General features: G+C 47.6%; 2 protein-coding genes across 2 annotated transcripts; both read left to right on the forward strand.

The window, feature by feature from the left end:
- The first annotated feature begins 820 nt into the window (after positions 1-820).
- On the forward strand, positions 821-4064 carry EDB93DRAFT_268733 (ferric reductase NAD binding domain-containing protein). Its single transcript, XM_041455906.1, has 11 exons — positions 821-1585; positions 1646-1765; positions 1816-1841; positions 1896-1981; positions 2034-2177; positions 2231-2272; positions 2323-2849; positions 2897-2945; positions 2996-3060; positions 3122-3427; positions 3484-4064. Exons 1-11 carry the CDS (start codon positions 1219-1221, stop codon positions 3609-3611), a joined length of 1860 nt encoding a protein of 619 aa, XP_041308934.1. The 5' UTR covers positions 821-1218; the 3' UTR covers positions 3612-4064.
- A 3562-nt stretch (positions 4065-7626) lies between these two features.
- On the forward strand, positions 7627-11745 carry EDB93DRAFT_1083259 (CHAT domain-containing protein; the record flags this gene model as incomplete). Its single annotated transcript, XM_041445753.1, has 2 exons — positions 7627-7963; positions 8189-11745. The coding sequence occupies 2 exons, from the start codon at positions 7627-7629 to the stop codon at positions 11743-11745; spliced, it is 3894 nt and encodes a 1297-aa protein (XP_041308935.1).
- Positions 11746-13723: the final 1978 nt, after the last annotated feature.

A 13723-nucleotide genomic window follows, 5' to 3' on the forward strand; every position in this document is an offset into this window, starting at 1 on the left:
AAGTAATCAATGTATGAATATCAATGATCAGAGTGAACACGTACCACAAAGTCTACAGCGTCAAAAAAAGCGCACTTCAATTCATTGATGCGATAATGACCGCCAAAAAACCATGTGAACTTCGACAAAGGTACCCTTGAATTTCAGTTCATAGTGGAGCAGTGGGATGCAACCTGTCTTCGAATGGTAAATGCGCTGGAGCGGTGTATCTGCGACTGTGTGCCTGCGTGCAACAGCGTGTCGCGAAGGTGAAAAGCTAGTGGCTGACTAAGCTACAGCTATTCCTGGGACCTGGCTGCTCCGTCACTCACTGGTGCCTCCATTATATTCTCATCTTCACCGCATCAGAGCCCAGCGCGTGAAGTGTTCAGCTGACTGTGTGTGCATCGAGCCGTGGAAAATACCAACAGCTTTTCTGTGATGCTACCTAAAACTTGTACTACGATTTAGTGGTAACTTCACATTCAAGTTGGGCTCGAATTATCAGCTCTACTAGTGACCTTGTAAACAAAAGGTAACGTCACTCACCTCAGATTAACAGCGTACTGAATCGTGACATCCATAAGGAGTTAGCGCAGGTAGGGAATGGAGTCGTGCCTTGAATTCGTTGACTTTTAAATCATCATTTAGCAACACAGTGGCATCGGCAGGTGTTATGTTATAACATGTATTTTAATTGAAGGTTTACTTCCGCGAAGTGGTTCAATTGGCAAGGAGACGTGCAGGTCGGTGGTCCAAGGCAAGTAATATACATAGCTCATGTTTTACAACTGTGTTACTTATGACAGCACGACCTTGCCCTGAGCGCGTAGGAAAGAACCCTGAGGGTTGAACGTCGAGTTGAATTTGGACTGTGACAACCTTTTTTTTACTAATATTACAGTGTCTAGATAAGATTTTTGATGGTTATCTCATTCACTCAATTTGCTGAAATGCGTCGGTTCCGCAGATCGTTTTTCGGGTAGGCTGAGATCGGATCAAATGCTGATACCCTCTATTTTTATTTGATAATCTTTGGGTTTGGAGACGTCTCCGAGGTTCAATAGCCATCATGTTCTGAACAGTGAACAAGGCAAATGTCCCGGTGATGTAATCCTGAGAATTGATCCCTACATGCCCGAGGGTCGGGTGTGCAAAGTCGCACCACTAACGTCCTCATATTTAATCCACTCTTCCCCCCCTTCCGCCTGAACCCATATTTCTTTCCTGCGACTTAGAATGTCTTCCGATTTATCCGAAGCTGATATAACCGCAATCGTGCATGAAAATGACACCTATCCTGACCAAGTGTGGTATACAATCGCCGTATTTCTCTTCGTGGTTGGCTGCTTCCAGTGGGGCTCACTCCTTCACTCCAAATTTGCCAGGCGTAGACACCACGAATCTGACGAAGAAACGGGTACCACCAATGACATTCAATACAAAGTGTCTCTCCGTCGTATCCCGCTCGCAATCGTAAATGCTTATCGTGTTGTTGCTTTCCGGTGGACCCTAGAAATCGGGCAATCTTACACCCTCAACATGGCAGAGGTTTTTACCACTGTGGCATACATCGCCCTTCTGTTGATCTACGCCTTCATTAATAGTAAGCTCATAGGTTCGCGTGTGTCCCAACTTACAATGTATTAACAACGAGAACACGCAGCCACCTCAGTCGAGGATCAGAAGCTTGATATCATCTACTGGAGCAACCGCATAGCTATGCTGGCGTCCAGTCAGTTTCCCATTGTGACAGCTCTTGGCACAAAGAACAATCTCGTGTCTCGTAGGTGGAAAAACTGTGAATTTGATGCGTTGCTGAGTATTTCGCACCAGTGGTCACAGGCATAAGCTATGATAGGGTATGGCTCTTAATTATCCTTGACAACGCACTGCAATTACTTATGGATATGAAGCTTAATTATATCCATCGAATGATGGCTAGGACATGCTTCATGCTTCTTTGGGTCCATGCAGCGGGAGAAGTGGTATGCTTTTCCTCGTACGTACCTTCAATTTCGTACTTGCCATGTTGTAATGGAGATGGTCGAAAGCTTCCGGGAGACTTTGAGCGAACCATGGCTTCGTGCTGGTATCACTGCCATGGTCGCTTTCTCTATTCTGATAATAGTATCACTGCGTCCCGTTCGCAGTGACATCTATGAGGTCTTCTTTTACGTCCACTTCCTTGGCGTCCTGTGGGTGTAGTACTTCTACTCACTTGTAATTGTCTTTGACAAACAGAACGCAGGATATTTCTGGTGGGAGGATATTACCACACCAAGGGTGCTTAGTAAGTGCAAATTCATACAGATAGCCAAGTTTCTGACTTGCAACAAACAGCGGGTCGTACTGGATATGGCCCTCGTTTGTGATCTGGGCTCTCGATCGCTTCATCCGGGCAGCTCGACTTGTTGTATTCAATCACTCTTACTTTGGATTCAAGTCAGGATCTGGGACGATGGATGCAATGACGGAAATGCTTTCTGAAGATGTCGTCCGATTGTGCTTACGTCGACCCCCGCATTTCCATTGGTCCCCAGGACAAACGGCATATCTAATCATGCCTTCGGTTTCGACACTGCCATTCGAAGCGCATCCCTTTACTATTGCCAGTTTTGATTCCAGTCTGCTTTCAACCCCGAACACGGAGGATCAATCGGGAAGCGGTGAAGATTACGAACCCCAGGTTCTGGGATCAAGCGCTCCATTCTGGAAGGAGCTAGTGTTTTTGGTCAACGTGCACGGAGGGTTCACGAAGAAACTCAAAGAGGTAGCTGCTACGAAGGGCATGGTTAAGGTTTTTGTAGATGGTCCTTATGGCTCGTCTCCTGACCTCGATTCTTACGACACGTCTGTATTTGTAGCAGGTAAGCTGTGCGTTGTCTCGTAATCGCACCGTACTTATGGATGCCAGGAGGGTCTGGTATATCGTATACCCTTCCGGTCTTCCTGAGCGTCATCGAGTACGTGGATTAATATAATCGTTGTCATTGATGTTTCATTGTTCTCGCAGGCGTGTACGTGAAGGAAAAAGCTCTTGCAAACGAGTGGTGTTCATTTGGTCAATACGCGGGGCTGGTGCGTAGATTCATGACTCATCCACAGTTTTTCTATGAGCAATACTAACGTCATTTTACAGGATATGTTCAATGGATCGAAGAAGCACTCATCAAGGCTGTTCAGCTTGCCCCGCCTTCTTTGATAGTATCCATCCGCATCTTTAACACTGGTTCTCTATCAACGACACAGTCCATGGAAAGAAATTCCAGCCTTTCAAATGCAATAGAGAAGAACGGTACTTCTGAACAGGTTGAAACACAGAAGGGATCTTCAATGTCATTGTTATGGTCGTTACGCGGGGTCAAGATGGAAAATGGACGATCGGACCTGGATGTACTGCTCAAAGAAGAGGTTAGCATGGCCTCAGGGAGTATGTCAGTGAGCGGTAAGCTCTAATTCCGCTAGTTTCTAATAATGTACAACTTATGGGTATCATATTAGTTTGCGGATCTCAGGGGATAGCGCGCGCGGTCCGTCATGCACTTCGCTTCCCTGTATCTGGACCTTCCAGTATTCTCAGTGGAGGGCCGAGCGTAACCCTATATGTCGAGTCGTTCGGATACGCCTGATCAATAGTCTCCTCTGATATGCGTTGTTTACTTCTATGCGCGACCCATTTTGTTTTCTTGGTTTTCTTGCGTTATGTTACTGTAGCTGTTTAACAAGTATGGTGGATGATAGTTTACATTACGCATTAGAAATACTCCATTTTAACTGTCGGAACATCCTTACATTATTTGTTAATGTACATTGGATCATCAGCTGCGAAAAGGAAGTTGAATGGCTCACGCCCGCTACAGAATAAATAATACACGTGCAACTCGCAAACGCCTGTAAGAACAAGGTTAAACTTCTGGCATCACACCCTTGATCCGATCAGCACTGAATTCTTTTGAGCGCGATGGCTGAAACAGATAGTTCTTCGCCTACACAGGAAATTTCCGAAGACGTTGAAAAAATCACCTCCATGTCCAAGCATCTCAGACATCACGGAGGAACTTGGGAAGCAGCACTGGATGTCTCCAGGCACAAAGATGTTTAGGGCGATGCTAGGGATATGGTTGACGTTAACCAATGCGTGCAATGACGGGCGACCAACAAGTCATCTCGCAATCACAATGGATAGATCGTTCATCATGCAGGAGATTGAATGCTATTTATTAGCGTTTTGATCACACAAAGGGTCGAGTACTCACAGATCTAAACTCTACTTTGAGGCACATTTTTACTTAAAGCTGCATGTTAGCAGAACACATGAAGGAGCGTGACAACACACGGGGTTCGATGGTGTAGATGCTCATCAAAGTTACTCGTTCCCTCTGTTGACGTGCATTAAATTGATAACACAGTTACTGACATACTACCAGCACCTATGCTGAATCTTAGGGGATGGTTTCATAATGTCCATGGGAGAGACCCTGCGTTCGAAGCTGTAGTTGTCGGTGATATCCACGCCCTGACAAGGGTCCACATTCTCATCTTGTTATCTCATCATCAGGTAATGATATAGTTCGAAGTAGTCCAGGAACTGCAGATGTGACGGAGGGAAACTCAGAGCTTTCGCCATAACAAGAGACAAGCCAACCTTGTCTGATAGTTTTTTTTGACAAACTCAAAAGAGAACGCCCCTCGTCACAAGCTAGCATATCAAAGCTTCCAGGTTATCCGATTCTTTGCCCTCTAGATTGAGAGAAAAGCGCCTTCGGTGAGTGTTTCTGAGTACTTTGAGTCTGACTCACCCTCATTCAACTTATTCATAGTGTTTCGGATACGTGATCAGAAGTTATTCTTTGGCACAAGTAAAAGTGGTAAGGTGTACTGCGATGTGTCTGTCAAGGCACGAAGACATTCATCACTACACGGAATCACGGATGTAAGGTTGAGATGTGTAGAACTTAGGAGGCGTACAATTTGGCAGCAGTCAGATGTTCGGGACTCCAGAGCTCCATCATGATTGAGTCTTCGATGGTCGATGCCAGCGGCAGTGTTGAAGAACAATCATCTTCCTTCGAGTAAGGCTACATGAGATAGGTTGACCTAGCCCTGTCCGCGCGGCACGGGCATTGTTGGAGACTTTGAACTGACAGAATTACAACCTTGGATTCTGGAACCAGAAACCATGGACCTGAGCTTCTATTACGTAATAATTGGTGCGGGGTCCAGCCTGTTCCGGATCAGCTACACGCTTTGCAGCACAACAAGTTCGTCATAACTTCTTGTCAGTTCCATACCTTCTCGCGCAACATGTTGTCTGACACCAGTAGGATGGCCTGTCAGGCTCAAGGGGTCACATTTAGGCAGTACGACTTGGCAATATGTGAATTCTCGCAGAAGTGTGAAATGCCCTGCTCTTCTTCAGCCTTGCAGCCTCCTCACTTTGCTTGCTTTAATCGATATTGAACCCGAGTGTGTGAATGAAGCTGGTTAATATGTCTCACGAGGGGGGGCTTCCATAGTCTGATTTGTGGCTGCGGTAAAGAGGTATCGAGACGCCGGAGGTAGGCATCGCCTCGTCTTTGATCCTGGCAGTAGGACAAAATATTGCCGACGGTGCGTATTGCGGTGAGACTATCCTAAAACATCGATTGCAAGGTTCAGGGTAAGTGGAGTTGGTCGGATTCCACTAGTACTGGTGTGTGCGTCCGCTGGTGGGTGTATTAGATAGGAACTTCAATTCCTTTTCATTATGGGTTAGTCCGGCCTCATGCTCAAGATTTGTAAGCAATGTGTATGATTAATAACTTTTGTTTGGCCTAAATTGAAAATCACCAGCTGCAGGACCTGCAAAACTTGAATTTGCGGTTCGCGGCAACTGTTACTCAGTGCAACTGATCCTTGCTACAAAACAAGTTCAGCGCCTTCTCGCGTAACATGTTGCCTGACTCGCAACAGGAGGATTCAGGCAGTGCGGCTTCGCAATATGAATTCTTGCAGGAGTGTGGAATGCTCTGGTCTTCTTCAGCCTCGCTGCCTTCTCGTTTAAGCTATACTACAACGTGCCCCTGCTTTACCAATCTGACGGGCCCCCTGTCACTTAATGAGGCTATAGCCTATGGGTAGCTCGATATCCTGCGACTCGCTGTTGAGTCATCAGCCCTGCACGGTGTGGATGCTACATGCATGCAGTTACTTATAACCATCAAGACCTCACAGGTTATGCAGTATTTTGGTGACTTCCAGCACACATCTTATCCTCAGGTGTGAGTTTGAATCCATCTTTCAGCCATATGTCAAGATTCGTCTCCGAGAATTTAAATGACTACCCTCTACCTTCGGGTGAGGGCCCTAGCCACCCAGAACGCCCACAAGACACAGGATGGAAAAACCGCGTAATCAGTGAAACACTACAAGTTGTCGTCAATAGTATGTATTACATCTATCCTGGTTTTAGCACATACCGATGACTCCCAAAAGCAATTTTGGCAAAACTTTATTCCGTCATCAATCTCCCGTTTTGGTTCGCGACAAACCCCGTGCCAGACCCGCTCGATGATACCCTCCAAGCCTTGAATAAAGAGTCAGTCCAGCCAGAACAACCCCAGAGTCCAGAAGAGACGAACCTCGTGATCAGTGAAGTGCTACAAGTTGCCATCAACAGTATGTGCCATATACCTTTACTCGGCATGTGGTACCCACGATTTCTATGACAGATTCTATGTCGGATCCACTCGATGATACCGCCCCAGCCTCGGGTGAGGATTTTAGCCACTCAGAACACGCCCAGAGTTCAGAAGAGACGAACCTCGTGATCGGTGAAGTGCTACAAGTTGCCATCAACAGTATGTGCCATCTACCTTTACTCAGCATGTGGTACCCACGATTTCCATGACAGATTCTATGTCGGGCCCACTCGATGATACCGTCCCAGTCTCGGGTGAGGATTTTAGCCATTCAGAACACACCCAGGACCCGTCAGAGATGAACCCCAGTGAAGGCCAACAAGTCGTCATCACCGGTATGGAATATCAACCTTCGTTTAACACATATTCATGATCTATAAGCCATTCGCGCGACTGATCTCACTCTTGGTTTCCAACGAATTCCCGCTGGCTTTCATGTAGTGCTCAAGGCTGATGGTTCTGAATACCAGACGAGCAATAGATCTGCACACGTTGATCAGGCTGTCATCGAATGGCACGAGCTCATTCTTCTGTAAGTTGTCTTTAACCACATCTATGTCCTGCAGGTATTGAGAAAGACCTCAGGCCGCGCGAGCCATCTTTTAAACTTCGGGTCAGCGTGTATGCCTCATTTGAATTAGGTCCCATGGTCTGTAACGGGGAACTTCTCCGCACATTTGAGATATCCGTCAGAGAAATACTGGATCGCAGCGAAAAATCTAATCGTCAGTGTTGTGTGTGGCAAATCACGGCTGACGAATGCTAACGAGTATCACAGCCTTAATCTTTCAGCCAAAGCAGGGGGAAGTTATATCCGCTTGTACTTCACTGTTCATGATGGTGGAGCAGCGACTATCTAATCAAAACGATGCTGCAGTTCTTTGCCCTCTTACCACCGTGAGTGATCAGTGCAGTCTGAAATTTTGATGCTGATTACTGTAACGTGCAGTTTAAATCTCGTGACATGGATGCGTTAGCACTGAAGACGGATGCTGGACATCGTCTTCTCGCACGATACCGTAGGATGCAGAACAGCAGGGATCTGGATCAATCCATCAACCACTTTGAACGGGCCTCGAGTCTCTGTCCCATGAACCATCCCTACCGCCCTGCAGTACTGTTCAATCTAGCGACCGCAAAGTTTCATAGTTGCCAAGCTAACGGAAGATACCTCGACCTTGACATCCCCATCTCTCTTTTCCAAGACGCACTTGATTTGCGTCCCACTGGTCATCCAGACCGACCCATCACCCAGCTCCATCTTGCCATTGCTCTTTTCTCTCGCTTCGCAAAACGGGGGCGTCAAACAGATTCTGATGCAGCTGAAGAGTTACTGAATGAGGTTCTCGATGTCTGCCACGCCAACAGCCACATTTACAGAGCAGCTTTGATCGCAATCGAAACATCTGCTCTGCATTCCGCAGGAATTGATGCAAATGATCTTGAGCAGGAGCAGCCCGTCGCACCGATGCTTCCGTTATCACTGAATCAACTTTCTGATGGAGTGGAGCGGTGTTTGCAGAGAGATGAACCGCGTGACTTAGATGAAGTGATATCTCTTCACTACGATGCTCTGGGATACTACAACACTGGACATGCTTGCCGAGGGCAATTGCTAGGGGATCTGGCTATATTGCTGGTCACTCGTTTCGAGCGTCGAGGTGACGACGAAGACTTGGATAAGGCCATCGCACTTCAGATGGAGACACTGACCTTGCAGCCGGTCGGTCACCCAAATCGGTTCATATCATTGAATAACCTTGCAAATCTACTCTCTACCCGCCTTGACCTCCGAGGAAACGATGAAGATTTGGATCAGGCTATCACACTTTATAAGGAAGCTCTGGCATTGCTCCCGGTCGGTCGTACAGATCGGTGCAAACCGTTATATAATTTGGCGAATCAGCTGTCCACCCGTTTTCACCACCGAGGCAATGACGAAGACTTAGATCAGGCTATCGCACTTCACAGGGAAGTGCTGGCCTTGCGTCCGGTCGGCCACACAGATCGGCCCAAGTCATTAAATAGCCTTGCAGATCAACTCTCCACCCGCTTTCACCACCGAGGCAACGACCAAGACTTGGATCAGGCTATTGCACTCCACAAGCAAGCGCTGGCCTTCCACCCACCCGGTCATATTCATCGGTACAAATCATTAGATCAACTCGCGAATGGACTCTCCACCCGCTTTGAGCATCGAGGCAAGGTCGAAGACTTGGATGAGGCTATCGCACTTCACAGGGAAGCGCTTGCCTTGCTCCCGATCGGTCACACACATCGGTACAAATCATTAAATAACCTCGCGACTGAACTCGCCATGTTCTTCGAGCACAGACGTAAGGACGAAGACTTGGATGAAGCTATTGCACTTCACAGGGAAGCGCTGGCCTCCCTCCCGGTCGGTCACACAGAACGGCCCTTGTTATTGAATAACCTGGCAAACCAACTCTCCACCCGTTTTGAGCATCGGGGCGAGGACGATGACTTGAATCAGGCTATCGCACTTCACAGGGAGGTACTGGCCTTATTCCCGGTCGATCACACAGATCGGTCCGAGTCGTTAAATAATCTTGCGATTGAACTTTCCACTCGCTTTCAGCACCGAGGCATGTACAAAGACTTGGATCAGGCTATCATGCTTCACAGGGAAGCACTAGCCTTGCGCCCGGTCGGTCACACACGTCGGTGGACGTCGTTAAATAACCTTGCAACTCAACTTTCCTCCCGCTTTGAGCACCGGGGCGAGGAAGATGACTTGGATGAGGCTATCGCACTTGACAGGGAAGCGCTCGCCTTGCTCCCTGTCGATCACACAAGTCGGCCATCGTCATTAAATAACCTTGCGAATAGACTCTCCACCCGCTTTGACCACCGAGGAAATGACCAATATATGGATGAGGCTATTGCACTTCACAGGGAAGCGCTTGCTTTGCTCCCAGTCGGTCACACAGATCGACCATCGTCATTAAATAACTTGGCGAATCAACTCTCTTCCCGCTTTGACCAACGACGTAACGACGAAGACTTGGACGAGGCTATCGCACTTCGCAAGGAAGTGCTGGCCTTCTCCCCGGTCGGTCATACTGAGCGGTCTATATCATTACAAAACTTCGCCACTCAACTCTCCGTCCGCTTTGACCACCGAGGTAACGATGAAGACCTGGATCAGGCTATCGCACTTCACAGGGAAGCGCTGGCCTTGCGTCCGGTAGGCCACACTGGTCGGCCCTTGTCATTGATTAACCTTGCAAATCAACTCTCCACCCGCTTTGAGCACCACCATAAAAGAGAAGACCTCGAAGAGTCACGAGAGAACCTATGCAGCGCATTGGCTCTATTGACGCAACATGATCCTCGCCAATCAGTAGTCCATGCGTCCATCGCACGGGTCTATCTGATATTCAATCATTCAGGGCTCCACAGCATTGGCACGGGTGAATATACGGACAATCTCGAGACTGTCATGCATCATCTCAAGGCAGCAGCAAATGTTGTCTCTGCAGGTGTGCTACCCCGCCTGCGAGCAAGTCTACGCTGGGTTCGCCGTGCTGATCAACACCGTCATGGCAGCCAACTGGAGGCTTATACGACTTCCATGCAACTGCTCGATGCTTATATGTCCACGACGGCTTCGGTATCGTCTCGTCACGATATCATGAAAGACTTCCCAAGTACACTTGCCGTTGATGCTGCATCGTGTGCTCTTCGTAGCGGCGATGTGTGTCGTGCTGTCGAGCTGTTGGAGCAAGGCAGGACTATCATCTGGACCCAGATGACACGACTCCGCACCTCTCTCGACAACCTTCAGACTCACGGCGATCATGCAGTGGCCCTGATGAAGAGATTCCGAGACCTCAGCTCCCTCCTCGATAAACCTCCTGAAAACTATTTAGAAGCAACCCCAAGAGTCGATGTAGAAGCAGAAGAATCCCGGTACAGACGTCTAGTGGAGGACTGGGATAGAGCCGTAGAAGACATTCGAAAGATCGAAGGCTTCTCTCGCTTCCTCCTTCCCCCCTTATTCTCCGATCTCCAAGATGCAGCTCGTGATGGGCCTATCATCGTGCTCATCGCAAGCGAGTCGTCTTGTCACGCCATTATCATCCCGCACAAGCGATCTCCAACTAACATTCAACTCCCCACCGATTTGCAAAAACTCACCAAATTGGTGCTCGCACTGCGAGAGGCAGTTAAAAAGGAGGCTGGTCCTAAAGGGAATCAAACAGCGCTGATAAAAGCTTTGAGAGAGTTGTGGGAGATGGTCGTCTGCCCAGTGGTCGAGAATCTGGATGGATTTGCACGACGAGGTTCTCGAATATGGTGGTGCCCAACATCTCTCTTGAATTTCTTGCCGTTACACGCTGCTGGCGAGTACAGGGCAAAGGGAAAGTCCCTTTCGCAGCAGTATATCTCCTCATACACGCCATCGCTCACCGCGCTGATCAAGGCTCGCAAAAGTCATGATAGGTCCCCGTCAGTTCCCTTCGTTGCCATTGGTCAGGATTTCCCAGCCGGTGCCTCATTCATTTTGGATGCTGTGGAGCCTGAGCTGGAATTGGTGCAGCGGCTTGTGTCTCATCCCTCAACTATTTCCTTCTCCAAGATAACCAGTGTTGATGCCACGAAATCGAGAGCACTGTGCGCATTGCGGGACAATACTTGGATTCATCTTGCGTGTCACGGGACACAGAGATTTGACGAACCCTTCAAGTCGGCCTTTCTTATGCGCGACCAGCCGCTTTCACTTCTCGATATCACGCAAATGGATCTATCTCGGCATGAATTTGCATTTCTTTCTGCCTGTGAAACCGCAGTCGGTGCCTTTAGCACGCCCGACGAAGTGATACACCTCGCGGCTGGCTTGCAATTCGCCGGGGTTAAGAGCGTCGTCGGGACATTATGGAATGTCAACGATAATACCGTGCATCGCTTAGTAGAGGCATTTTACAAAAACTTTTGCGGCGATGGCACGATCAATTCCAAACGAGCTGCTCGGGCGCTGCACCGCGCGGTCCAATCGTTGGCTTGTGACACGGACATGCCCTTGGACCAGCGCATAGTGTTCGTGCACATTGGCATATGATCCATTCCGTGCGTTCTCCCTTGTTAACCATAGTGTTCTCCAGACAATCTGACGACTTCTCATGTAGCATTCAGTCATCACCATGCACAATCTGTTGCCAAGGACTTCGATATTCCAAACTTTGAAACTGTATACCTACACGATATGTACACCTGATTCTGACTTCAATTTGTATTTTCCAGTATGTTGCCTCAGAGCCAGAGGTGATCGCTCTTAACGTGCACTTAGGATAATGATTTATGGATAAGAATGAGTTGCGCAACACTGATCTTGCATAACACTATGCAGTTGCAAGACATAATTTGCGATGAACGTGATAATGATGTGTGTATTGCGTGAGAGTGTAGATTGCAGTCCCATCCACCATATGACATTGTAATCCAGTGCTTATGAAAAGCTTGGCCTGACAGGATAGACAGGCCCACAGACGCAATGAAAATACGTAGTCGTTCTTCTGAAATAGATGCTACAACACTGCTAATGACAAGCGCTAACTAAGCTAGAGCTAACCATCACACTTCAGACTTCCATACGGAAGGCTAAATTCTCCACGACCACCTGTCACATTGCCCATAGTCAGACCATTATTTCTGTAGATAGTTCACCTGTGATATTGGATTCAATGCAACTACACACCAGATGTTTGTATTTGCCGACGGTTAGCTAGACCGAGGAGCACGAACCCGTAGTACCAAACATTCAGCAGTCTCACCTACCTTCACTTTATCAGGTAAGAGGAGGGACGATACGTTTCTAAAGCGTGATTCGTACCAGTATATGACAAGCTGTATCATTGGACCAACCAAGGTACGAGCCTGGAGAATACAGCATTTTCTCCAGGCACTGTCAAACGAATATTGAGATTTCTGCAAAAAAACAAAACAACAGCGTCCGATGGTCATTCAACCAAAGTAAGGTACGAACCTAGAGAGAGTGAAGATGAAGGCTTGAAGACCAACCGAGCTCTGTAATCTATTCGAAACGCAGAATCGTAACTTGTAAGGTTGTCCTTGTGCGTCCCACACAAAGACTCGCGCACAGGCGATGGCCCCGCAACTCCGATCTCGGACACTGAGAATAAAAGATCAAAAATTCTAGGGGGGTATCAATAAAGAGTATCTGACCAAAGCCAAAGTATAACCCTCTCAAGATATCAAAAGTGCCGAAACCACGCAGTGATGCTGCGGCTCTGAGTTCAAGCACTGTTAAAGGGAAAGGAATAGGAATATTTGATTTTTCGCGAGAATGTTAACAACGTGAAAAAAATGAGCCTACGATGTGTTCAGAATGCAGCGTCACCACCTGCTGTTTTTTTTCTTCCATCTGGAATCAAAACTAAAGGCAGTAGATGATGGTGCTGCGAAGAAAAATGATACTGATTTTTGTATCAGATCATTAAAAACTTGAACGACGAGCATCGAACTGAGGTAGAATGTGAACCTGGAGAAAGAAGCTTTGAAAAGCAGACCTTGAAGGATAGTGGTCTCAACTACTTGCAATGATCTATTGATACCCGATATCTGGCGCTGCTCGAAGCCGTGATGGGCAGATCCCGACATGGGGTACAGCGCTGACGCCGCCGGGAGGGTGAAGTTTGGAAGTGGGAATTCAAAAGACAACAAGGCGATCTGCAGGATCTCTACTAGTTACTAGAACAGCTGTGATTATACATTTGGTTGGAACGTCCTTTGTTCGAAGGTGAAAACTGGTCAAGATGAAAGTACCCACAACAATAATGAACCAGATCTGTTGGCATCGTGTCATAAAGGCAAAAATCAGGACGTAGTAATGGTAGATCGCTTCGCTATGTCAGTTCTTCAGTCCGCCCTATTCGCCCACAACCGTTTCGCACGCATACAACTTGAATGCCCTCCTGTCGTGTACACCAATTATTGACATCAAGCATGAATTCGCAATTAGATACATGGACAAGTGAACGCTTGTTGTGAACCTGGTTGATGAACTGTACAAACTTCAA

Source organism: Suillus bovinus, assembly GCF_016758785.1.
Source record: "Suillus bovinus strain UH-Sbo-P2 chromosome Unknown EDB93scaffold_19, whole genome shotgun sequence".
NCBI classification, from domain to species: Eukaryota; Fungi; Basidiomycota; class Agaricomycetes; order Boletales; family Suillaceae; genus Suillus; species Suillus bovinus.

What these genes read in the sequence shown, in the direction of transcription:
- EDB93DRAFT_268733 (XM_041455906.1), top strand. Translation starts at nt 1,219, where the DNA reads ATGTCTTCCGATTTATCCGAAGCTGATATAACCGCAATCGTGCATGAA. An exon ending in GATCTACGCCTTCATTAATA is followed by an intron (nt 1,586 to 1,645) that starts GTAAGCTCATAG and finishes GAGAACACGCAG; the next exon opens with CCACCTCAGTCGAGGATCAG. An exon ending in GTCCACTTCCTTGGCGTCCT is followed by an intron (nt 2,178 to 2,230) that starts GTGGGTGTAGTA and finishes AACAGAACGCAG; the next exon opens with GATATTTCTGGTGGGAGGAT.